The sequence below is a fragment of the Trachemys scripta genome, chromosome 4 (assembly GCF_013100865.1).
Source record: "Trachemys scripta elegans isolate TJP31775 chromosome 4, CAS_Tse_1.0, whole genome shotgun sequence".
NCBI classification, from domain to species: domain Eukaryota; kingdom Metazoa; phylum Chordata; order Testudines; family Emydidae; genus Trachemys; species Trachemys scripta.
Window position 1 is genome coordinate 122,121,235 of NC_048301.1, and position 26,058 is coordinate 122,147,292.

Here is a 26,058-nt window from a genome sequence, read left to right on the forward strand (position 1 = left end):
CTCAGCCAGGCTCTCCCAAGCCCCGCTCCAGGATTTCTGCCATTCATCGGGTGCCGACCTGCAGAGCCCCCCGGACACACCCGCTCGCAGCGCGGGGGAACTGAGGCGCAGAACCCCCCAAGCCTTCTTCAGCACGAGCCCGGGGACCGGGTTCCGCGCTGAGACGTACCACCTGCTGCACCTGCCAAGCGCTGCGAGCCTCAGACACCGGCCAGGAGCCTCCCGCAGCAGCCAGGACTTGGATGAACCGGCCGGCTCGCGCGATCCCGCACTGCAGCAAGGTAGCCGGCGCGGAGCCCGCATCCCCCCCGCGCGCTGCCCAGGTGACACCAGCCGCCGGCTGAGGCTGGCGGACCGGCAACGAGATGCAAATGATATGCTAATATGGCGCTCACGTGACTAAGACGCAACCCTGCAGCTGTGCTGGGGAAGGATGCGCAGGGGGAGACCGGTGGAACCAGAGGCGCGGGACCAAGCGAGGCAACTGAACGGGAACAATTAGACTAGGTCTAGACATGCAAACGGGCCCATAGGCACAGGGTGCAAATGAGATGCAAATACGTCCACAGATAAATGGCATGTAAATGAGCTCAGACACTCAATTAGTTTCCCCTGAACTGCGAAGGAGTAAAAGAACAGGTACGTCTGATACGCAAATAAGATGCGATTATGCAAATGAGGTGATACTAGAGCCCCGCCCCCACCCGCTCCTAGTCCACCTTGACCGCGGGGAGGCAGAACGCGGTGACGTGTCCCCCCTCGACTGTGAGATTCTCCGTGTGCGTGTGACGGCACCAAGGGCGTCCCGAGCGTTCCGCCCCCAGCCGCGGATTGGCTGCGCCGCGGGCACGCGGGGAGAGACGCGGGTTGCGGCGTGGGGCCCGCAGCCAATAGCGAGGCACGGCGGAAGCGTCGCGAGACTTGGCGGGGCAGCTGCCCCGGCCATTTTGCTGGGGCAGCAGAGTTGGGAGCCCCGGCCCCGGAGGAGGATGCTGCGGCTGCGCTGCAAGGCCCGGAGCGGCTCCCACCCGCTGCCCGGCCTCACGGCGCATTCCCGCCTCCGGGAGCTGCAGGCCGCCCTGGCCGCCCTCACCGGGGTGCCGGCCCCGGCCCAGCGCCTCCTGCTCGGCTTCCCCCCGCGGAGCCTTGACCTGAGCGACGGGGAGCGGCGGCTGGGGGAGCTCGGCATCCACTCAGGTGAGGAGCGTGGGGACACCGCGCCCCCCTCCCCGGCGGGCTGCCTCTGCCTGGGCTCAGGCGACAGGCCTGAGCCTGGGGGGCTCCTGGCTGCCTCCATCGTGGGCAGGGCAGCTCCCCTGGACAGCGCCTGCCGGGGGTTCAGGCTGCGGGTCAGCGTCTCCTCCCCTCCCCCTAGGGCGCGGGCAGGGGCGTGGGGGAGTAGTTCCTAAAGGCTGAATGCGGCCGGGAGGAGGGGAAAATCCCAGTGCAGGGAGGTTGCTGTGTGCCCCACCGGGCAAGGCTGGTCTGAGAAGGAGGTACTTGCCCTCGAGTGCTCAAGATGCAGCGAGAGCAGACCCAGGATAAAATGGGTGGAGGAGAGAGGATCATGCATAGAAGTATGTATTTTTTTGACCCCTTTGAATGGATGTTGTAGAGACAGCTGGGTTAAAAGTATGTTCAGGTTGCCCCTATAAACTCATCTGATCGTGCTCATGGCTCACTGAAATCGTTATGGATTACTATGCATTTCCTTTCTATAGCTTATTTCATTCTCTCTGCAAATATTAAAGCCTTATGAGCCTGCTTCAACACAGTGTAAAGAACATCTAGCAAAAGCTGTAGTCCTCTCTGGCGTAAAAGGCACTAGGTGTTTAAAGACACAAGGTTAATATTCTGCAGCACACAGTGTTGTTCCACAGCTCAAGACAGGAAGAGCAAAAGAATGCCATACCTAATTGAAACTTCATTTTAGCAGATTATAATTACCTTACCTGAAACTTGGTTGGGACATTAGGGCTACCACCCTTTAATAAAAAATTGATTGCAAAATAGTGCTGTCAGTGACTGTCCAACCTGTTTATCAGCTTCTGTAAATGTAAACATCTTCTATTTCACTGCCTCTAAAGTGGGTTTTCAAATGAAAGGGATTGAGTATCACTCATGTTCCAGATTTGGACAGTAAACTTGAAAACATTAACCACTGTGCTAATTTGGGGACTTCAGTACAAACCCTGTCTCTTTATGTGAACCAGCAATATACAGTGAGCCCAAAGCTACAATCTGCTGCAGTTTGTTATTTATTTAATTGGTAATGCTTTCTATTGTGCTGATCTGATTGTCAGAACTGAGGCATGATATACTGGAGGCTTTAAATGGTTTGCTTCTCTGTATTTGTAGTTTTTCCCTTTCTGTTCGTAATGCACTTTGGTGAAGCAACACTGCATTTCATCTACCTAATCCTCATAATTCTTGTTTTTTTTATTTTTGACAGGTGATACTCTAATTGTTGAAGAGGACACAACCAAACCCAAGAATGAGTCACCTGTAATTGCAAAAAGGAGTGTCCCTACCTTGGTCAGGGAAGCACTGCCTGTACTTGCAAGGAGGGTTGTTCCAGCAGATAACTCCTGTCTCTTCACAAGCATATTCTATGTGGTAGAGGGAGGCATTTATGATCCAGCATGTGCTCCGGAGATGCGCAGTCTTATAGCCCAGATAGTGGCAAGTGATCCAGAGTCCTATTGTGAGGCAGTACTAGGGAAAACCAATGAAGAGTATTGTGAGTGGATCAGAAGAGAAGATACATGGGGAGGAGCCATTGAAGTATCCATTCTGTCTAAGTTTTATCAGTGTGAAATCTGTGTAGTGGATACACAGACAGTCAGAATTGACCGTTTTGGGGAAGATGCTGGCTATGCTAGGCGGGTCCTTCTGATTTATGATGGGATTCATTATGATCCACTTGAACGTAAAATCCCTGACTCAGACGTCCCTCCCCTGACCATTTTCTCAACAAATGATGATGTTGTTCTTGCACAAGCATTGGAATTGGCAGATGAAGCCAGACGAAAGAGGCAGTTTACTGATGTAAATCGCTTTACACTAAGATGCATGGTGTGCCAGAAGGGGTTAACTGGACAAGTGGAAGCCAGAGAACATGCCAAGGAGACTGGGCATGCGAACTTTGGAGAAGTGTGACATCTACATGAGGATGGTTGCATCTACTACCTCACTGCTCCAGAATAAGATTCTGGGTTTTCAGATAAGCTATATGTAAGCATAAAAAACTCCCTTCAAAGCTTGAAAAGCCCTCTTAACTTAATGAATGAGATGCACAGGTTTGTTATGGATAGTGTGCAGGTTTACAGTTAGGTATGCAGTAGTGACACACTTTTCCCAACTAGTTTGAAATAGGTAACTTCTTGCATGCTGATTTTAAAGTAACTGGCAGCTGTTTGTTGTATGTTAGCAGCTAAAAGTCCTGACTCCTGAAGAACCTTATTTTCTGATGGAGAAGCTGCTGTGTGACATGGCTGGACAGGCATACAATACTGTACCTAGAGTTACATAGACTTAGTAACAGTTTCAATCTAAACTCTGAATTATTGGGTTTAGTTATAATCTTTCAGTCCTTGTAAACTGGTCTTAGTTTGGCATATTCACGTGCCTATCAGCATTTTGTACGAAGAGTTACATAGTAACTCTTATATATTCAAGCAATTTTTGCAACAGAGATGCCTATAGAGCATACTTCATATAGAAATGGTAACACCAAAGTTGCCCTGTATTAGGTCACAATGAACAAAAGTAGAATGTACAGTCTGATAGTGGCTGTAGTGAGAGCCTTTTTAAAATTAATGAGTAGATAGTTAAGTACCCAATAAATTTAATATTTTTCTGTAGATACTACTTGAAATGTAGTTTAGTTGCTTGAAAATTAACTGTCAACCCCTCTGTTTACACTGCATCAGGATGTTGGCATGTTTCTTGAAATACTTGGATCCTTGGTAACAATTTGATCTCAATTCCAGCAAGAAGGAATTACAGTAATTGAGATTCAAATTACAGATTGTATTGGTTAAACATTAAAATACATTTTTGCTAAAATGTGGCTGTTCTTGTGGCCACTGAAAGTGTTAGTAAGCTGTACCGGGCTCCAGATATTGTGTTAGCACTTTTTAATCTTTGGTTCTCACTCTTTTACAGTTCAAAGGCTTGTTCTTTTTTCAGAAGGTCAGAGCATTCATCCAAAAGGGAAAAACTTGAAGTTTTTGTTTACATTCTGCCAGGTGCCCTTTAACTTGCTTGATTTCTCCCCAGTGATTAAGTAGCAAGACCTCTATTCTAATAAGGAATGGAGCAGTTTTTCACAACAAAATAAGCTAGGTAAAATGCTCTACTTCTGAAATGAAAAGCAGGGATGTCAAAACTGGTACAATAAAGAAATCTCACTTTATGGGGGAGTGCGAGGCTTAATGTAGAGTGCTTTGATATCATCTAAATTAAAGATGCTGTAAATGTGCTTATTACTGAAATTATTTCTTAGAATGCCTCAACATGTGTGTGTTAAGGCATTTAAACTTTTAGCCATGTTTTGTTACTTTTGTTCTGGGTCTGAAATGCCTTCTGAATGCTTGTGCAAATGGGGAACAAAGATACACATCTTCATAATAAAGTAGCAATGTGTCAGCTTCAGGAATGGAAACTTCTAGTTATTCAAAGACAAACAATTTACTAAGGCTATCCTAACTAAAGCCCTGCTTCAGGAAAGCCCCCTTAAGCACCTACTTAAGTAATTTCCTGAATTGGAGCCCTCATGCATATCTAAGTATAGGGATAGTTCTATGGACCCTCCTTGGAACTAGGAATGTGCTTGTAGTTACATGTGCATAGGGTGTCTTGGTGATTATACAACTTTGTATAGACCTTAATCCAACAAGAGTATAACGGACCAGAATTCTTTTGCTCAGTATTAAGTTACATTGCACTCATGAGTTTGTTATAGAAATCAAGTTAGCTGCCAGTGTTAAACCCACTTAGCTTTTAGACTTGTTTTAAACTGTTTTTAATGCTCGACTAGAAGCAGATGCTTAAAGCTAGGAACATGAAAGATACTGTATTATAAACACTTGAGATGGAACTTGGGTTACTGACTAGACCAAGGGACTATCAGACTCCTACATTATATTCCCAACTTTGTCAGACGGTGAACGGGTGACACACCCTGGACAAATTGCTACACCTCAGTCTGTATATTCATCTATAAAATGGCTATAATATCTACCTCACAGAGGTATTGTGAGGCTAATGGATTGATGTTTGTAAAGTGCTTGGATGAAAGGTGCTACATAAGTGCAAAGTACTATTATTGTGTGCCATGTTAGCAAACTTAGTCTTGGCTTTTGGGAACATAACTTCTGTACAGCAAAATCCTTTAGTTTTGTGCTCTGGAATCTGCAATATAAGACTTTATAAATCTTTGCATACATTGTAACCAAGTCCAAACTTTATCTGCAATGGATCTTTAAAGTGGATAGCATGGTCACAAGTGTTCATTTGCTCTGGTCTAATACTAAAAAAAGTCTGCTTTATTTAATTGAATCTTCTATATTGTATTTAATGCAAGTGTCATTCTCATTGCTTGAATGTGTTTTTAGTTACCTAGAAAATCAGATGGATTTGGATCTGAAATCACAACTGAACTGCTGTAATACGTGTTCAGATTTTTTTTTAGTGTAACAATTAACTTTGAAAAATTAAGACATTGAATTTTAACAGAGCAGAGTAATTTACAGACTCTAAGAGATGGAAAGTGGTCAGTTACCTTCCTCCCAAGCAGAACATCTAAATTTTCCGTGGGGATAAATTGTAAAATATATTTGAAAAAGCAACTTCACATGTTTTCTCTTATGGTAAGACCTTATAAATTTGTGCTAGCTTCATTATGTCTGATTACTGCTAGCATGTGTGTGTGCGCCCTTTTTTTTTTTACAGTACAGACATGGAAATCTCTCTCATTTCCTTATCTCAGGGGAATTAACCTCTGACTTTTTCAACACCTCTGTTAATTGACTTGCACTGAAGCATTACTACTTGTAGCTCCAAGATACTAATTGTGGACACTTTATAAAATTAGTTTTTCAACACTGCATGGAACTTAAGCTCAGGTAACTGGCATTTGGGGATGAAGCTTGTCATCTGTCCATAATGACCCCAAAAATACCATCAGATATGGACTGATGTCTTTACAACTCCCTCCAAATATTATTAGCACTAATTTCCATGCTGAAAGTTTCAGCTGAGACTAGAGATTGAATGGGCCATGGAAACTGAACTTCCTACCCCTAGAGGTAGATTCCTTGGTAAAGGTTGAAGCACACTACTATCCTTTTGAAGCTGGCCTGTGCGGGACTAGTTCTGATTAATTATAGGACTTCAGCTTCCATGTTGCCAATCTGGCCCTTTTCACCAGCACTCAATTCCTTTTCCTGCAGAAGGGAGGAAAGAAGCATAAACTAATCATGTGGCCTTTCACAAACATTTTATATTGCATGAAGAAATGCACATCTCATGATTTTCACAGCACTTTAAAAGCTTGTCAAAGTTTACATGTTTAGCAGTGTTTTGCAGGGACCTAGCCTGATGTAAGTTTGGTGTTGCAGTAAATAACAGTGAACAATTTCTAAAAATCTTGTTACTAAAAACATACCCATGTATTCCAGTGACATAACATCCTGCTGTTGTTTTATCATTAGCACAGGTTATTTTTAAGTATTTCTCAAAACATGTGCCCTATATTGCAAAACTCATTATTGCATTAATAAAAGTGTGATTTATGCATATTTTTGATGTGTTCATTTGTGGCTTGGGTCTTGGGGTTTAGTTACAGTGGTGGAAATACCTGATTAAGTGAACGGAGCATCAATTAGTCTTCACAAGCCACTAACAAACACTTGGCCCCTTGCAGTTAACTAGTTCCAAAGGCAAATAAGCGCTTGTAATATAGCTTTTCTGTGGAATTCATGGACAAGTAGAGTTTTGAGACAAAGTCAAACACTACAGTATCTGTGTAAGGTCTATTAAAGTGTACATGACATTCCACAATGTAAAATTGTTTTCAGTGTACAAAAAAGAAATCACTTCTAAAGGGAAGTGCAATTAATATGGTCTCAACCAGGGGTTTGGAAGTGCAATTAGATCAACTTTTGAAACTTGGACTCTGTAAATATAAATGGAAAATGTGTCTAATTCACTATGGAGCAATGTAGCTTAGTTGTTAACACATGGTTAACAGGGGTGGGGTTTTTTTTGGGGGGGGCACTTCAGTTCAAAAAGCACTTTGTGTAAAGTCACTGCATTCAGTCACAGTCTTTAGTGTTCCAGTTAGACTACTAGCTTTGATACTTCAAAAGGAGTTGGTTTTGGACAATAAGAATCAAAAGACATGCACAAGAGAAGACTCTTCCAGAAGCCTGAAAAACTGATGCCTACAGTGCAAAAACCATGGGGTAAGGTCATACCATCAGTAATGGCAATGCAAGTTTTATCTTTGACTTTAATGGAGGTGTGATTTCACCTACGGTTGCTATATTGTGCCATGATAGTCTGAAGCATACTGTACAGACATAAGAGCATGAAGCGATACACAACACTGGAGCTTAAGTAATATACAAAGGACAAAGTTGTATAATTGTTTCCCACTCTTGATTGCAAGAGATTTAATATACAGTAGTTAAATTAAAAAATAGAATACATCTTACCAGCCCAATTAGACAATGTAACCTTTAGCAAATAAATTCAGAATATTGTAGAAAGGATATTGAACTGAAACGAGCATAAGATGTAGTTAAGGTAGAAGGGCACGGTTGTCAGAAGCTGAAGAGAGGAATCCTGTCCAAGATGGCAAGAGACAGAAGAGGATTTTGGTGTCTCAAAATATAGTGTTAGTAACTTGAGTCTATCTTCTATGCACACAAGTTCACATCAGAATCCTGTCATTACTTGTGGCATATTGTTTGTCCAATCTCATTTTCCAGCATTCTCAGTATGTCATTGCTGTGAGGACTATACAGAAGACAACTGCTGTGTAAGTCTTCTGAAGCCATTTGAATTTGCTATTTTGAACACTGCATTATTCTACTTTTAAATCTATATGATTAAGTGATGCTATATTCACTTTGCTTATGGAGGGGGAGGGAAGTGAACACTGTCAGGTAAACCATTTGTCTTCTGCATAAGATTTTCACTGGTTGCTTGGTGTACAAAAACCCATGTAATGGTTATACAGTAGTCCAGGGGTCGGCAACCTTTCAGAAGTGGTGTGCCGAGTCTTCATTTATTCACTCTGATTTAAGGTTTTGCTTGCCAGTAATACATTTTAATGTTGTTAGATCTTTCTATACGTCTATAATATAACTAAACTATTGTATGTAAAGTAAATAAGCTTTTTTAAATGTTAAAGAAGCTTTTTAAAATTAAAATGCAGAGCCCCCCGGACCGGTGGCCAGGACCCGGGCAGTGAGAGTGCCACTGAAAATTGGCTCTTGTGCCGCAGGTTGCCTACCCCTGCAGTAGTCTATTCAATTTGAGGTCATTTTCTAAAGGATCAGCATACTTGGTCAATCTCATGCACTCGATGTATTTCTCATTTCTTAACACCAGAGGGGGATGTTAATGCATCTTCCCATTCAATTTGTAAATTTTATGCATATGAATGATGAATAGTCTTTGTGCTCAGTCTATCTGAAGTAATACATTTGCAAGATTGTTTACCCCAACTGAGTACTGTAGTTTGACAAGTGAAAATCCCTCTCTTCCCCCCAAATCAGGATCTGAATGACTAGATACTGGGCTTAATCGGATTAGTTTTCATGGCCATTTTGCAAGGCTAAACAAGTACTAGAAGGTATTAAATTTTGCACTGCAACTATATTAGGGCACCTATTCTCCCTTTGGTGCACAGGTGGTTTAACACTAATGAGCTTCCAAAAAGTACATATGTTCTTTTATGGCCTTGTCTTCAGTAGGAGAAAAGGTATGTTTAACCCATGTTAACTAACCACATATTACAAAGCTTGTGGAGACAAGCCAGTTGCAGTTTTAACTCATTTCAACTGGCTTTGGTAAACCCAATAGGGGAATCTGTCGGTTGCCAGGGAGTCCCTATTTTCCTTGCAGCAGAAATCAGTTAAGTGCTGTCTTTCATATGTTGAAAGTGATATTTGCACTAAAATCCATTACCTAGTCAAGAGTCTGTTACTATATTTCTCTAGTTAACTGCCTACATTGTCCTGAAAACACAGTACAGAGACAAAATGGGATGTCTGTGGGGGAGTGATATACTAGTGATGGTCAACACATTTCCTCATGCATTACTATATTTTTGCAGCAAGGATTGTATTGCCCACCAAAATTAAGTCTCCATTTTGATTGAACATCCCCGGTAGTTAGCCGCCCCACAAAACATTGGGAACTAGCTGCTATTTCTAGTATAACTTGTCATTCCGTGACTTAAATGTTTGTTTTCAGAAATGTCCTTTTATTTTTGTACAATATATTAATAAAAGCTGCATTGCCCTTTAACAGGACATAACTTGTTTTGCTTACATTTTAGGCGTAGCTACAATTTTCAATCTTTCATACTTTCGGTTTTAAATGAGATTGGGCCTCCAATTTTTACTATTACCTTCCTGGTCTGGCTTGGACAGAGTGAAGTAAAACTACACTGGAGAGGTGGGGAAATCACTGCTTTTCTACTGACTCAAAGCACCATGAAGCTATTTGTAATGAATGACTGGCAACCAAGCAGTTAATAAACTTCCCAGCCTGACAATGGCTGCAGTGTCCTTTGTACTATGGGAAAATAAGAGGGGGAGAGATTTTAACTGTATCTCTAATACTCACTACTTACTACCTTGGGCAAATCACTTAAGTTCTCTGCCTTATTTTATTCCTTCTGTAAAATGGGGGAACTTAACTATCTCACAGCTGTGTTAAGGTTCAATATTGTAATGTATTTTGAAAATGAGCATTTATGTAGCACTTCAATCTGTTAATTAGCATTTTGCCTAATTAATTAGTTTGTTGGTAATGAACTGTACACAGCTGACAGGAGAAAAGTACCTGACCCTCCTACAGAGTCAAGTGGAAATAGCACTACATGTAGTTAACTAGCCCAGCCTGGTAAGATACCTTATCGACAAGCGCATTTTAATCTCACCCCACCCCCCGCAACACACCCTCAGTGTCGATACCGAATTATTTGTATTTATCGATAGGGTGAGGTACATTGAACTTGTTAACACGGCCAAAGTCCTTTTGTGTTGGGAGTGGGGTGTTTGCCTATAGCATTGTGTGTGCTTCATACTGTGTATATATAAAAATCACACGCCGCTTTAGATTGCCCCTGCCTATATTGTTGGAGGAAGGACATGAAAATAACTCAGGTTCTCACTAATTCATTATCTCATGGATAGGGTCTTTAGTTTCTGTGCAGTCAAACGGGGTCTTTTTATAGGCCTACTCCTTAGGGGTGCTACGCATTTGATACTTTAATGGGAGGTAAGAGGGCTAGGCCCCTGGCAGATCAGGACTTAAATTAATAGATGTTATGACATGTTTAATTCACACAGAGGGTATCAGTCTGCGAGGGGTTCTATTTTCAAGTAGTTAGAACTATTTTGAGTCCTCCTGCTAGATCAGTAGAGGTGCTGATAGCATAACACATGCCTCGGAATATCTACAAAACAAAATTCTATTTGCACTTGCAGTGGGTAAATACACTTTTCTGATTACTTAACTTGCCTGCATAGAGAGGAAAAATAGGCAAGAACCAGCCAGAAGCTTGTCATAGAGCAAATCACCTAAACGGAATGTCCTTTAACTTGTTGAGCCACATATTTTTGACTATATTTTGGGAGTGCATATCAAGTGTTAAAATAGGTCACGTTTTTATTCAAAGGTGATTAATATAAAACAGATATTTATAGATTTAGTACGGTCAATGTTTGTGCCTCTTCCCTCAAAGGAACCTTTTTGTTAATTATTAAGCAAGGAGAATGTGCAGCTTGTGGAAAGCTGTCGTGTATTCTATTTTATTACCAAACCCACAGTAATGGGAAGAAAAATATCAAGTAAAAGACAAAGAGGAATTGTAAGCAGTTTGTTTTTCCAAATGCTATTTTGCTCACAAGAAAACTGCCAAACTGCTGAAAGGTAAAATTATTTGAAAAAGTTTTCCAAAATTTAAGAATTTCCATAAACTACCTTCTAATTAAGGGGATTAGGAAGAAACTGTACCTAGGGACAGGTTAGTCCATGACTGTCCACTACAGACTTTTTTGCATCTTCCTCTAAAAAAATGTATCTGGTGCTGCCGGCTCTTGGAAACAGCCAACTGCACTAAATGAGCCACTTATCCAGTCTGGCAATCCCTGTTTCCCTAACTAGAAAGTGACTATAAACAAGAGGGATGTAAATCTAATTCATTAATGAAATGCAAATACATTTTTAAATATAATTTGCTATCTGATATTAGAACTAGAGTGAAGGGATTTTTTTTTAATAAACTACTTTAAAGCAAGTATGATATTGCAGGTGGAACACTTGTATATGTCAGTGGAAGTTTCATGACCCAAGGACTACAGGATTGGACCACAATCTGTGTCCTTTGGCTGTATTGGTGTATATGGAATAGTGTGGCCTTCAAGTGCCTGTGTATGGAACAACACTGCTGCAGACAATACGAATCCTGAGTGTGCATAATGTATATTTACAGCTGTGTTGCATACCACCAAGCACGTGTCCGCCTGAATTTGTTTACACACTAACATTCAATGTTACATAGTAGTAATCGTAAGAAAAATATCAACTCTGCTACAATCTTCTGCTCAAGATGAGGCAAGATACTGTTTACAGCAAAATAAAATAAGCAGCTCAGGACATTTTGAACAGAGACATATTGCCCTTAGTTTTAGGGCATCTGAAGAAGTGGGTTGTAGCCCACGAAAGCCTATGCTCTAATAAATTTGTTAGTCTCTAAGGTGCCACAAGTACTCCTGTTCTTTTTGAGGCTACAGACTAACACGACTGCTACCCTGAAACCTGGTAAAATATATAAACATTTTCAAAAGCACTCAGTGTTGGCTTAATTCTGCTCCCAGTGAAGGCAATCGGAGTTTTACCATTTACAGTATTTCAGTAGGAGCAGTGTTAGGTTAATGCTGAGTATTTTTCAAAATCCCACCCCATACTTTTAAAATTATATTAATTTTCAAGACCATGTTTATGAACTGAGCAATTGGTAGGTAGATGGGTGAAATCTTAGGTTTCTTACATACAACCAACACTACAACTCTTTCCTCTATGGATCATCTTTATAGAACATGGATGCATAAAATGCCAATTATATACCAGGGAAGGAACATAAATGTCAAATCCACTCAATTATACAGGCTAGTGGTGTTTTAGGGGTAAAACTGAGGACCAGCAACTCTGACATCCAGCCGGATTCTCTTCCCAGGGATAACCGCATGGATCTCTCACCTGGTTTTAATGCTGAAATGACATTCATTTCTGCAGGTAACTCTGCAACTGTCCCTGGGGTCTCAGCCATGTGGCAGCAAGCTGTATCCATTGTGTTCGTGTGGAGGGGTGTCCCTTCTCTTTGGATCCATGGCTTTAGGAGACTGCTCCTCTTCCTTGCTCTCTGACCCCCACACCCTCTCCCATTTGATTGGAGAATGACCAGGATGACCTGAGGTGAATCTCTGTGCCTCTTTGCCTTAGTTTTTTCTACATGGCTCTGAATGGCTAAATAACATTTCCACCTAACTATTCAGGGTAGTGCTAAGGGAATACATGTTGGAATAGGAGCAGCTCCTTTATTTGATAACTGAAGCTTGTACCCCTGAGTGAGCCAGTCAGCTAGTGGATTTGACTGATGGGAGTTTGCTGCTGGGGTTATTCTTGGATTTTTTTTCGTGGCTGGATGTGGCAAACCTCATGGAGCAGATGTGAGCAGCAGAAATAAGCCCCACACTGCTCGCCAACCAGAAGGGGTGTAACTTTAATAGTAGCCTCAGATCCTAAAGTCAGGGAAGCAGAAAAGGACAAATCATTTCTTATTCTTTTAACAGCTCCTACTGCACAGCACAGAGTCAGCTGAGTGATTCAAGAGATGCCTCGATCTGAAAATAATATCTGGACTCTCTATCTGCCTAATGGAGACAGACTGCAGAGGTGACATGCTTGTTCGTGGAGGTGAAGATGCTACCAAAGGAGATGTCTTTTCACTTCAGATGATGACAAGTGGCTTTGAATGAGAAGTGGAAGGTGTTTGGGCAGGAGAGGGAGTGAAACCCTGGGAAGTAGAGAAAGTATCATGGGCAGCAGGGGCAACTCTATGTTTTTTGCCGCCTCAAGCACGGCAGTCAGGCGGCCTTCAGTGGCATGCCTGCGGACAGTCACGCGAATTCGGCGGCGTTTCTGCGGGTGATCTGCCAGTCCGGGGGCTTCGGCATACCCGCCGCCGAATTGCTGCCGAAACCATGAGACTGGCAGACCTCCCACAGGCATGCCGCCGAAGGCCGCCTGACTGCCACCCTCACAGCGACCGGCAAGCTGCCCCCCCGCGGTTTGCTGCCCCAAGCACGCACTTGCTGCGCTAGTGCCTGGAGCTGCCACTGATGGGCGGAGGGAGTCAGGAGGATTGAGCTTTGCACAGGACCCATGGCTCAACATTCAAACCTTCTTTGTTAGGAAAAATATTTCTGTGCTCATCACCATCTGTGAGTGCTGTGAGAGTGTTTTAATGGCATTTGCAAATAGTTTTTTTTTCCTTTTGCAGTCTGTAGAAAGCACTAATGCAAACGGTAGAATCATGATGGAAGGTGTGTGTGCTCACACTTACTCTCCTTCCTCTCCCGCAAAAATAAAACACAGTAACTCAGTATGCACTGTGCCAGGGCTAACACTGCGCCTCAATCCTGCATGTGCTCTGCCTGTGAATTCCCACTCGGCCAAGGTCCCCCTTGACGTAACTGTTGCAAGTCAATGAATGGCTTGCACTTAGACTTGAGTCTGCAAGCCCTTATGCACGTGAGTAGCTGTTACTCACAGCAATGACACCACTGAGATCAGGGCTACTCACACGAGCAAGAGTTGGCAGAGTCAGACCCTCAGACTCTAATCCTGTTCCTGCTGCAGTCACTGGGAGTTGAAGGCACACAGCAGAGTCGATACACAAGGTCAAATTAAAGTCACTGATTTCAGTGGCATTACCAGCCTGCTTTGCTTGACTCCAGCAGCAGCTGAAAGCAGCTGTTACAATAGCTTGAGAGAAAGGTGCTATTGTCTATGAACAATCAGTTGCTTATATGGCTGAGGGAAAGTTTCCCCTGCTTGATTGGTGTCGAGGTTCACAAAACAGTCAGGGAGCAGGAACGCATATTGCATGAACTCATTGCTGTGGGTGCTAGGTTTGCTACAAAAACTGTTAATGGAGATGCAGATGACTGGGATATCTGTAGGGGTGGTCCAGTCTGGGAAGAAGCCTTTCGTAGAATATCAGGGTTGAAAGGGACCTCAAGCGGTCATCTAATCCAATCCCCTGCTCAAAGCAGGACCAATCCCCAACTAAATCATCCCAGCCAAGGCTTTGTCAAGACTGACCTTAAAAACCTCTAAGGAAGGAGACTCCACCACCTCCCTAGGTAACCCATTCCAGTGCTTCACCACCCTCCTAGTGAAATAGTGTTTCCTAATATCCAACCTAGACCTCCCACACAGCAACTTGAGACCATTACTCCTTGTTCTGTCATCTGTTATCACTGAGAACAGGTTTCAGAGTAGCAGCCGTGTTAGTCTGTATCCGCAAAAAGAACAGGAGTACTTGTGGCACCTTAGAGACTAACAAATTTATTAGAGCATAAGCTTTCGTGGACTACAGCCCACTTCACCACTGAGAACAGCTGATCTCCATCCTCTTTGGCTCCCCCCTTCAGGTAGTTGAAAGCAGCTATCAAATGCCCCCTCATTCTTCTCTTTAGTGATACATAGACACAAGCTTGTTTCACTAGCAATGCACACTTTTATAGTTGTGAAAAATAAATCATCCTATTAAAGCTCTTCTGCAGTGAGCTGCAAAATCTAAGCTACTTAACCACATAAGAGAATAAACTTGCTGAGAACTAATATATTCACTGCCACATACCACTAGACACCTCATAAGAGAGCTAATTATTATGTACACACACATTTTGGTCAAGGCTATGAGTTTGACTCCTCCAAACGTCACTAACTATGCAGAAGAACAGGATGCCAGATTAAGGTGTCTCCTGTGAGACCTATTTAAAATGTTTAAGACAGAGGCAGGAAGTTAGAGGGATGTGGGGGGGCCAGCAGAAATGAAAGGGCTGTTCAGTGACCTGTAAGAAGTGACTTGGTTGTCTCCGTCTAGTTGAGAGAGGATAGGTGATCTTACAATAAGAAACACCATAGCAACTGGCATGCCTGTTCAGTCTCAGCAAAAGTTGGAAGGCAATGGATCTATTCACAAAAGACAAGGGGCAAAAAAACAAGGAGTCAGGACTTCGAAGTTCTTTTCCTAGCTCTACCACAGAGTCACTTTGCCTCAGTTTCTCCAGCGATAAAAGAGTGATGCTAGTACCTTTCTCCCAGGCATAATTAGGGAATGTTCATAAAGGACTTTCCCTCAGATGAAAGTTGCTCTAGGCATGGGAAGTATCAGCATTCTGAAAGGATTATGTCACCCTGCAACTGACCTCCTTAGGTCCAAGCAAGAGGCATTTTGTTGGCATTGGGAGATGGGGAGCTTGCCCCACCTATACCTGTTCTGTGGACAGAGGACTAAAGCATCCTGAGTTAGCCAGTCTGCACATCTCAGTTGCACTAAGCCATTGACAAAGGAAAAGGGAGAGAAAATTGCCCCACTTAGGAGCAGCGAAGAAGCTTCTCATGACAGTTGAGAAATTAGTTTAACTTACATTTGTTCACCTGTCTGTTTAGCCTCCCCCCTTCCCTCAACTGACTACCAGAGCCCTTTTTGTTGCACTCAGCCCCTCTCAAGCTGCCACAAGGTGTACCCCACCCTCTGATCTCATTGGCTGGCACGGTGTGAGGCCAAGAGCTTTGATTGGTGAAGATGACTTTCATCCCACCCCCACATCAAGCCCCTCCCTCCCTCCTTACTTTTGAGAACAGCTGGAATGAGAAGTTGGGAGGAGGATTTGTGATTGGGTGGCAGTCAACAGTCAGGTGGGTGAGGCATACCTGTCCAGGTAAGTCAGTGATAGGTCATAAGCAGAACAGAATAGGAGGAGTTTGTTTGGGGTTTCAGTTCCTTGCTTAGAGAAACAGACTTTTGATCCTTCTCTCTCTCATAGTTAAGGTGAGTTAATCTCTAACTGAGCTGTATTTGTTTAACATAAAGTGGAGAGATTCCGGGACAGTTGGGGGGAGGAGTAGGGTGGAATAGGAGTTTGGGAAAGGGCCTTTGAGTCTTACTCAGATTTCCTCCCTGCCATTTCAATATCTGCTGCTGCAATCTGCCTGCTCTGCAGGGGCTGCCGACCAGGTGAAATCCCTTGGGGGTAGAATTTCTGGTAAAGCTTTCTAGATTTCTCACTGCTTCATTATTCGTGCTGGGGAAAGATTCCTCTGCAACCAGCTTTGGTGACAAAAGTTAAAAGCGTCTAATGAGTGACAAGTAATAGTTTATTCTGCCTGGTTTCTAGGAAGAAGGCTGGTGAGAGTGGGAGATAAAACTTACAAGGGTGGAATGTAAATCCCATTGACTCTAAGTCAAGATTTTACTCTGGGTTTTTAGCTTCTAGACCCTAAAAATTAAAATGGTTTTATGACCAGTAGTTTGGGGGGTGGGGGGAGTCTTTAATTTCTTCTAAATTAGAAGCACCTGGTGTTCTTAATACAGTTTTTCTTGTTTGCTTCTAACTAGCATGGGAAATTTATCAATTAGATCTATTTATGTAACCAAGAGGAACTGGTGTGACATTAGCTCCCATCTCCTTTCAGCATGAGCCTTGATACCTCTGATCCTGTTGTTGTAGAACTAAAAGGAGTTGCACCTTTAGCTGCCAAGATTTTTAGTTAAACTTTTTTGTGCCTGTGGAAGTGGTCTGTTGAATGGGATCATGCCCTTTGCAACCTGTGTATAAAGTGCATGTTTTGTGTACTTGCTCTGCCCTAGCCAAAAAAAGCTTCATGAATGTGTTGCTCAAATAGTTGTGTCACTAATACTCGTGTTAGTAGCTGCATTAAAAGCTGCCTTGATATACAGAATTAAGTGTTGCATTGTGGGTCAAAGCTTTGAAGGGTAGTTGTAGCAATACAGCTAACTGCATTTATTTATTTGGGTTTTTATGGTTAAACTTGATTCTTGTTGGGAAAATGGCTTTTTTTCTCAAACGAAAAAAAAGGAGAGAAGTTGGGTATTGTTGAAATTTAGTTTCTCATAGTTTTTAAAAAATCAAAATGGTTACAGAAATGTAGTTTGCTGGTCCCTTTTTTGGGGCGGGTGTAAATGGGAAAGTTTTTGATAACTATTTTGAACCTTGCAAAAGGGGGGAAACATGTCTCAATTTTTCTTGTCACATTTTGACCAGCTATAGTGAGTTGAAGTTCATGATGTAAGATCATGGGGGGGGGTGGGGGGGGGAGAGAACTTAGAAGGTAAATTCAAATTATTGTTCTTTCCATTTTTGGCAGCTTTGATCTACCCCGTAAGTGTGTGTGTGTCTCTTTGGTAGTCCAGGATGCTTTTCTTCCCCAGCTTTGCCCTAAAGAACAAATGAGACCATGTGTGGTAATCATGCAACTCTGTATGGTGGTTAGTTGTATATTTTTGTAAATGCCATATTTGTGGCTGTGATACAGATCCAGGTGAACTTTTTGTTCCTAATAATTAGATGAATTTAGGCCTCTTCACAAAGAGTGACTTATACCTCTTTATATAGAACCTAAAGCTCTTGTGTTCAAGTTTGGAGAGCCAGTATTTTGTTGTTTGTGACGTGTAACTGGTCACAGGGCATTGTTTCTGTTGAAGCTGGCTTGAACTAGCCACTTCAGGTTTCAGCCATCACACAAGTCGGTGTAAGACTTTGACTTTCCACAAACACCAATTCACTTCTAAATGTTTATGGGTGGGGAACTAATGAAGAGGTTACAAGTACCACTGAAGCAAACTTGTGGGTCTCATTCAAACTAATGTTAGCATGTGGCTTCTTGCATTGTTAGCATTACTAAGTCATAGATCCCATAATGTCCTAGGGTCCCTTACACTCAACCTTGTCCTCATACTGCCAAACTGTTGGACAGCTGGCTGTAAAAACTACCTGCTGTCCTAGACCAAAGGGTGGTGTTTTATTTAAAAGAATACTTTATCAAACATTAAATTGAGAATTTTTTAGTGTTTCCTGAATAAAGATAGAGAATAAATTCCAATACACACCGTAGGAGATATGATCTCTCAATGCATACAGCAGTCTCAGTCTGACTAATCCTGTATTACTAGATGTGGCTTCCTGATGCTGTTTTAAAAAAAAAAAGCCAGCTGCCACATTGCTGAAGGCCACACCAGGTTACACTACAAAGAATTGCTTTGCCTTTTCTTCTGGTGGGTAATACCGGCTGTGGTTTTTAGTGGATTAAGTATTTGTGGCCCCGCCCTTTTCCTCTCTCTGAAGAACAGGCAGTATGCATCTGGAAAATATGTATCACTCTCTTTTAAATATGCAACATCACTGAGCTGTGTTTCAGAACGTTAATATTTAATGTCTCAGATTTTATGGCTATAAATAACTACACCTTTTTAAGCTAAACTTTTAGCCTTTTTTTAACCTGAGTTTCACACCCCCTAAATCCTTAGCAATGCATTCTAGTGTTAAGCCTATGAAAGGCCCGCTCATTCTCAGTCGACATTTGACCTCTATTTCAAATTTCATGTCTTCACTTTTGCTGAAATACTTAGTGTTTTCTCTGCCTCCATAAAGCGTTGTCACTGGATACTGTACATACAAACTTGTCTAAAAGCAACATGTTTAAAACAACCCACTTGTCTGAACTTGCCACCAGGTGTAAGGAGCTGGAAGTCTCTTGGGAGCCAAATACACTTGAGTTTAGCCTCTATCTTAAATCTATTAGCCTAGAAACATTCAAATACCTGCTGGTATCAGGGGAAGAAGTGACCTCTAGAAAAGCAGCCATTGCATATGGGCTGTGAATCCATCAGTTATAATTTCCTAGCTATTTCTATTACCTGTGACAATGTCTCTGCAGTGGTCATTTTGGCATGTTAGACTTAGAGGGCTTGTCATACAATAAATCACAAAATAGGCAATATTAGTACCACATTGACTGTCATGGTCCTAACAAATGTGAGTTAGAGATCTGATTTTAGTCTCAAGACCAGTTGCCCATGATGGGAGGAAACGATATTGATCAGTGGCTGGATGACTTTTAGAATGTGTAGAGGGTGGGGTTGGCAATAAGTTTTATGATGCAGGGCTGATCACGGATTTAATTATGAAGTTTGTGACGGTGTGGTCACAAGGCAGCATGGTCTAGTGGCTAGAGTAGGGAGAGAAACCATTGTTCCATTCTCAGCTCTGCTACTGCCTTGCTGTGGGACTTGGGCACGTTGCTTAGCCTCTGATCCTTTATGTGGGAAAAGGGGGATAATTTACTCCCACTCTGCACAGTGCTTTAAATCCTAGGATGAAAGGAGTTCTGTGTTTTGTACGTAAATGGAATTTCACTGATTCAAGGGAAAAAGTACATCTGCATATGTCTCTGAATTCCAACTTCCATCATTTTCCCACCCCCCCGCCAATCAAAGCTCTCACTACACCCACAGTCCCATTAAATAAATGAGTTACTACAGTTTATCTGGACTTCCTAATCCAGTTTCACAGAGACCCTTAGCAATCTCGCACTGTCTGAAGCAAAACCCTTTCCTCTTGGCATTACTGGCATGTCTCTTTCTCCAGTGAGAACAAGGAACCTCTGTGAGGTGCTCTTCTTCGCACAGGCTATGCCATGAACACACCCATCCAAACGCATGACTTAGGTAAACAAGCACCTCTCCCTGTGGCAGCTGACAAACTTGCATCATTTGGAGGTGTGGGGTGGAAGAAAACTAGCACCTTGCAAAGAGGAAGCTCATGGCAAAGCAACGTGCTGCTAGTTCAGTTAGCAGGCTGGTAAGATTTACGCCTCACCTGTTTAAACTCTTCAAAATACCTTGGCTATGTTTTTTTCAGTCTTGTCTATGCTACGAATTTTACCCTCTTCTGTCAATGGACGCAGTTGAACCAGCACTAAAAAATGTTCAAACAGCAAGTGGTCACAAGGACAAAGTGGTCAGCACAATTTCAGAAATTGCTTCATCCCATCCCATCCCAGCACGTGGACTGAGCCGAGCGGAGTGGAGAACTAACCATGGCATTGCTTTTGCTCTCTGGCTTTCTTTTCTCTTGCCCGTTAATCACTACCTTACCCATGTTGCAGAGACCCCTAGACTGTCAGTGGATAGAGATGGGCTTGATTTGAATTGGTGGCCTATTGGTGGCATTTACCCTATTACACATCTATTGAGCTCTAGAGTCTTCCAGGTGACTTCTATTTTTTTTTTTTTTTTTTTTTTTTTTTAAAGTCACTAACTTGTGAACCATCTTTCAGAACAGAAGGCTGGCCAAATCAAACCGATCTGAAGTCCTCATTGCTTCCTTAGAGTTAAATGCTAATGTTGCTGATGCGTCTGAATTGGTGCAAGCGAGTTCTGGGCAGAACTAATGCAACACTTAACACATCATGCTCTTTCTGCAGCTTGAGTTGGAACTACGCTACACCTGCTCCTGGAAGTTCTTGCCGCGGTGATTTGTGTTATGCCGAAAGAGGATTTGTGGCTAGGGACAGCTGGTCAAGATTCTGGCAGTTGTGACAGCATGGTCAGCACTAACTCAAGCCACTCTGAATTTGTAAGTAAACATTTTAAAGTAACCTTTATTTTCCATGGCTAGCAGCTGAGTGGCCCTGTAAGTTCTGAAGGAGGGATTCTAGGTAGGCAGAAAGTGCTCTGTTCTATTTTTTTTTTTAAATACATATTTGTACTGGAGTAGCATGAAGAAGCCCCTGTGATGGATCAGGACCCCATTGTATTAGTTAATGTATAAACATGGAACAAAAGGATGGTTCCTGCCCCAAAGCGTTTAGTTTTTTCACTCCATGCATCTGAAGTGGGTTTTTTAGGCACAAAAGCTTATGCCCAAATAAATCTTAGTCTAAGGTGCCACCTGACTCATCGTTTTTTTTCATTCTCTCTCTCTCTCTCTCTCTCTCTCTCAAACCATTGTGCAGCACAAACACAGGCGATATCTTAGCCTAAGCAAAGGGAGTGAAGCACAGTCCTATAAAAGACTCATCACCACAGGCATGAATCAGTACAGCTGAATTATGATGCCAAACTCCTTCTCTGGCTCCAAAGCAATCTTAACACTTGGCAGTTGAACTGCGGTGGTATTGCTCAAGATCTATACGTTATGGAGCTCCCAGATGGTAGTACAATGGGAGAGTGTAGGGAGAGATCTATCAGTGGCAAACTTAAGTTTACAAAACAAGCCGATCACCTGCTCCCAACTGATGCGCAGGTTGGCTGTGTTTGCCGATGTGCTGAGCTTTGTGTAGCTCAGAATGGCTTGGCCAGTGGGGACTATCCTTTTGCCTCTTCTGAATTGCTAGAGCCTTGAATCCAGAGTGGGTTGTGTCAGGCAGCAGGGCCCGCACACAGTTCATTGGGTAGGAGGAGTCTAGCTGGCTAGATCTCCTGAGAGGGACCAAAGTGTGACTAACTATAACAAATTGATGCCAAGTTAATCTAAAGGAGACATGTATTAAACCACACTCCACTTTGATTTAATTCCAACTAAGTCAGTGATGAATTTGGCCCATTAGACAGTGAAAATCATTTGCACCCATCCATTAGGGCTAGTTTGTATCAAACACATTCCAGGATTAGGGAGACCAATTATTCCTCTTGGACTTGGAGCATATTGCAATGAAGTCACTGCAATTCTGTACTGAAACAGACCCTCCATGCTATTGCACACCAGAAATAGACCTGTTTATAACTAACAGGGTTGGGCAAATAGTTGTTGTATGATACCAGATCCAGCTTGATGCCTTTTTCTAAAATAAGGGAGTTTTTTCCAAGGTGGAGATTTGTGTGTCATGCCTAATACAGTTTTCCCCCTTCCATGCCTTCAATTTTATAGGCCTCTAACGATGCGTTAGAGTCAAATAGCATCTTACCTTGGCCCGGACACTAAGGCTTGATGTGACGCAGAAGAAGAGTTGCTTACAGTCCAGTGATAACTGAGCCGGATCCTATCGTGCTTGTTGAAAAGGGGGAAGGGGGTTACAGAGCATGGAGAGAAGCCATCATACCTCTGAATTTCTGGATGCTTAGACAAGTTTCCAAAATTCAATATGGCTGATCCATACAAATGTGGCTTGTCCAGAGTACAACTAGCCAGCCAAATGTGTTACGGGATTACTGATGCTTCAAAGGAAAGTTAGTGGCTGCTGCCGGGAGCATGATTCTAATTGCTTGATTGGGAATGCCAAATCCTCAGAGGCTGTTTGATTATATTGCCAAATGAGGTTGCCCTTAAGTAGTGCTTCTGGTGGTGAGTGGTTGTCACTAGGCAGACTGGCAGTTTCTGGGTATTCAACAGTTAGATCCTGCGGGAGAGAGCTGTCCTTGGCTTCATTTAAACTAGAAATACTATTGTAAGTAGCATTATGCCTAATTTCCCCATTTGTGGTTTGTTTGGTTTTTTTTAGAGTGATAACAGCTATGACTACTTATCTGTGGAGGAAAAGGAATGTTTGATGTTCCTAGAAGAAACTATTGATTCTCTGGATACGGAAGCAGACAGTGGGGTTTCTGCTGATGAGATCAATTATGCTGAACGTTCTAAGCTCCCCAGGACATGGCCGAAGAGAGATGTTGTTCCAAAAAGTAAGGTTAAAACTTGCATTCTGAACCCCAGAGAACTCAGGGCCTGGACTGTGGCCAGGACTGAAAGCCCTGTGATGCAGGAAATCTTAGTAGGGGGGACAGAACATTGTCCCAGCTTCCCTCATACAGTAAACACCTGGTAGTACACAATTGACTAGAAAAATCTGTGCTGGGGTGGGGAGAAGGGACTAAAGGTTTGTGTCTCTCCAATGCATCTAGTGTAGGTTACCCTTGGAGAAGAGCCTGCTGGTTGTCCTGGTAAAGGTAAACCGCTAGTCTGCAAAACTGTAGGACAAAATATCTATATGCTGTTGACACTGGAAAATATCAAATGTTAATCTCTAGGACTCATCAGGCAATGTGTGTGTCACTAACTGCAAACTTACTATCTTTGCAATAGGAAAATATTAGCCTCCCTACCGCTAACATGCCCCTAGTAAGCCTTTTTAAGTTGGGTATCTTGGCTCTGTTCCATTGGCAGCCCTATTAAAAAGGTTAGCTCTGTATGTAACTAGTGGGTGGTCTTGATACACTGCTCTGCATATAGCTGCATGCTTAACTTATTTTTTTTGTCTAGATTTGGACAGTAGGTCTCCCGCTGAGAGTTTTGGTCAGCGACATGAATTAGAACAAAAGGGTGATAAACATGGATCTCTTCTCTCAAGTTCTGCTCCAGTGGGGGTTACAAGCTCAGGCTACCGCAGCCTTCCAAGGAGTGTCAATGCAGGAAGTGCACAAACAACCATCAAGGTTTCCGTCAGCAAAGCAGCTGACATCCCTGATGGTCCAACTCCAACAGCTCAAGAACCAGGGAAGTCTTCATGGAAGATGCCCAAGAAAAGGGGGGTTGAGGACAAGTCAAATCACCAGCCCAGCCTGAGTACTCAGATGAAGCCATCAGACTTGGAGTCTATAATTATCTGCCCCCCTGAACCCTTCCAGGATTCCAGAAGCAAGGGGTCTGGCAATGGCAGTGAAGATGAGCTACTACCTAATAATTTGGAGGTAAAGGGAAAAGCTGAGGAAGCAATGGGGAATGAAGTTGCATCACAGCATTCTGCCCCAGAGAATGCAAGGCTGCCACTGAAAGAGGAAAAGAAACATTGTGAGCAGGGAAGAGAAGGAGCCCCTGATCTTCAAGGCAACCAAGAGAAATCACCCTCAAAAGAATCTTCTCTGGATTCAAACATCAAGCCAGGGCCTCCCACAGCCCCAAAGCCAAGAAAACTGCCACCAAATATTATCCTGAAACCTAGCAAAATCAGCCCAGCACCACTCGTAGACCCCCATCACAATAGAAAAGGGCCTTCTCCATCTTCACCCAAGCACAAATCCAACACCAGTGACTCTTCTGTGGAAAAGCAGGAAAGGGCAAGGTGGGAGGCGTTGGAGAAGTTGGGACTCCTACATGATAAAGGAAGGGAATCTAAAGTCCATGTTGTCAGACCTCCTACTGCTCCCAAACCAAACCCTGTCCTCATTCCTAGGGCTGGTAGTAGGGATAACTTAAACAGTGATGATGGAACTGATGTTCCTGTGAATGGGAAATCTGACCAACAACATGCTCCAGGATTAAATCCAGCAGAGAGCGCTGCTCCTGGCTTGAGACAGACCATCAAATCCAGCACCTTGGAGCGTTCAGGCATAGGTCTGAGCAGCAAGGACCAGAACACGGACAGCAGCTCACTTGGCAAAACATCTGTCCTTAAGATGGCGGCTCCCAGTGTTATCAGGAATAACCGAACACGCCCAGCTTCCCTCGGCACAAGGGAAGACTTTATTGAACTCACAGCATCCAAAACTGATAACGAGGAGCCAGGGAAAAGTGACAAGCGCAAATCTTACCCGTTGCTGAAGTTTCCTCGGCCTACTTGTGTCAGTGTAAAAATCACCCCTAAAGGAGCTACAGATGAAAACCGGCGGGAGGCTCTGAAAAAACTTGGCCTACTGAAGGAATAAACAATTGAACACTTTGTGCAAATTCACTTATGTTTTTATGCTATGAATACAGGAACTTCTGTCCTTCCTCTTAAGCAAAATGGGACAAACTGTGGGTGAATACAGGAAAGTCTTGTAACAGGGTTCTAGGCACACTTAGATTAATTCTGCACACTCTGAACTGACAGTATGAAAATGAGCATCTTCACAGTTTGATTTCTACCCCTCCAGGGCCTCAGGAGGGCAGGCCTGAATTAATACTGCCATTAGAATTATTCAAAGCTTCATGCTAAATAGACATCACATGTATATAGTGTATATAATTATTTATATGTAATGGGAATAAGTATATGGATGGGAACATTCCCCTAAATGTTTTATTGCATTTGCTCCCCTAAATGTTCACTGTTTGGAAACCATGAACTCCTGGCATGTGGTGGCTGAGTCGGGTGGGGGGAGCCAATCTGGGAAAGACAGGATGGCAGGATTTGACTCAGATGTGTGTGGGTGGTTGGTTTTTTTTTTTTATTACTATAAAACATTTATTCAAAGCTTTCTGGGACCTGATCATCACATTGGGCACATGCACGTACCTCCTGAAGCCAATGGGAGCGATGCATATGCAACTGCCAGCGTGAACAGGACCTGGATATTTTAGCCTGGATAGCAGTGAGGAGTAAGTGTGCCTGATGTGGGTCTGCCTGAGAGATGACTGGCAATAGAACTTGTATAGGTATCAGATTCAGAACTGCTGCCCAATACGAGGAAAAATACAGATGAGCAGAAGTTGATTTTTGTTGTTGTTTGTTTGCTTTCATGAACTTTTATCTGACATCTGGTTTATTATATCCAGCTGTATGAGCAAACTACTGCTGATGCCTTGTTGTCAGCTTTTATGTTATGCACCTTTTATCTTAGAGGTTTTTTATTTTGGTAATAAACTATTTTAAATGGCCAAATGACTGTATATTGTGGATTTCCTCTTTAAAAGACAGTATGTTTCAACAGTAAGGTGTTGGAGGGTGGGAAAAACAAGTTTTATTCTTAAATATCTCAACCTGGAGCAGTGAACCAATGCGGAAACTGTTCCTTCTGCACTTGAG

General features: G+C 42.9%; 2 protein-coding genes and 1 long non-coding RNA gene across 7 annotated transcripts; all 3 read left to right on the forward strand.

Annotated features, from left to right (window-relative positions):
* Window positions 1–934: 934 nt before the first annotated feature.
* Window positions 935–6,801, forward strand: YOD1 (YOD1 deubiquitinase). The gene is made up of 2 exons (XM_034767109.1): window positions 935–1,197; window positions 2,453–6,801. Exons 1-2 carry the CDS (start codon window positions 990–992, stop codon window positions 3,157–3,159), a joined length of 915 nt encoding a protein of 304 aa, XP_034623000.1. The 5' UTR covers window positions 935–989; the 3' UTR covers window positions 3,160–6,801.
* A 4,270-nt stretch (window positions 6,802–11,071) lies between these two features.
* On the forward strand, window positions 11,072–13,458 carry LOC117875732. Its single transcript, XR_004645342.1, has 3 exons — window positions 11,072–11,175; window positions 12,541–12,720; window positions 13,098–13,458. It is a non-coding gene; the product is annotated as an uncharacterized LOC117875732 (long non-coding RNA).
* A 2,691-nt stretch (window positions 13,459–16,149) lies between these two features.
* Window positions 16,150–25,908, forward strand: C4H1orf116 (chromosome 4 C1orf116 homolog). 5 transcript variants are annotated; one of them, XM_034767113.1, is made up of 4 exons: window positions 16,150–16,259; window positions 20,824–20,975; window positions 22,840–23,017; window positions 23,595–25,908. In XM_034767113.1, exons 2-4 carry the CDS (start codon window positions 20,883–20,885, stop codon window positions 24,974–24,976), a joined length of 1,653 nt encoding a protein of 550 aa, XP_034623004.1. In that variant the 5' UTR covers window positions 16,150–16,259; window positions 20,824–20,882; the 3' UTR covers window positions 24,977–25,908. The 5 variants fall into 5 exon arrangements, with proteins under 5 accessions (XP_034623004.1, XP_034623005.1, XP_034623003.1 ...); XM_034767114.1 differs by having other exon boundaries at window positions 16,241–16,369; XM_034767112.1 differs by lacking the exon at window positions 16,150–16,259 and adding an exon at window positions 16,411–16,555.
* The last annotated feature ends 150 nt before the right edge of the window (window positions 25,909–26,058 follow it).

Coding starts and splice junctions, on each gene's coding strand:
- YOD1 (XM_034767109.1), top strand. CDS start 990: ATGCTGCGGCTGCGCTGCAAGGCCCGGAGCGGCTCCCACCCGCTGCCC. Junction 1,198..2,452: donor GGAGCTCGGCATCCACTCAG/GTGAGGAGCGTG, acceptor TATTTTTGACAG/GTGATACTCTAATTGTTGAA.
- C4H1orf116 (XM_034767113.1), top strand. CDS start 20,883: ATGCCGAAAGAGGATTTGTGGCTAGGGACAGCTGGTCAAGATTCTGGC. Junction 20,976..22,839: donor ACTCAAGCCACTCTGAATTT/GTAAGTAAACAT, acceptor GGTTTTTTTTAG/AGTGATAACAGCTATGACTA. Junction 23,018..23,594: donor GAGAGATGTTGTTCCAAAAA/GTAAGGTTAAAA, acceptor TTTTTTGTCTAG/ATTTGGACAGTAGGTCTCCC.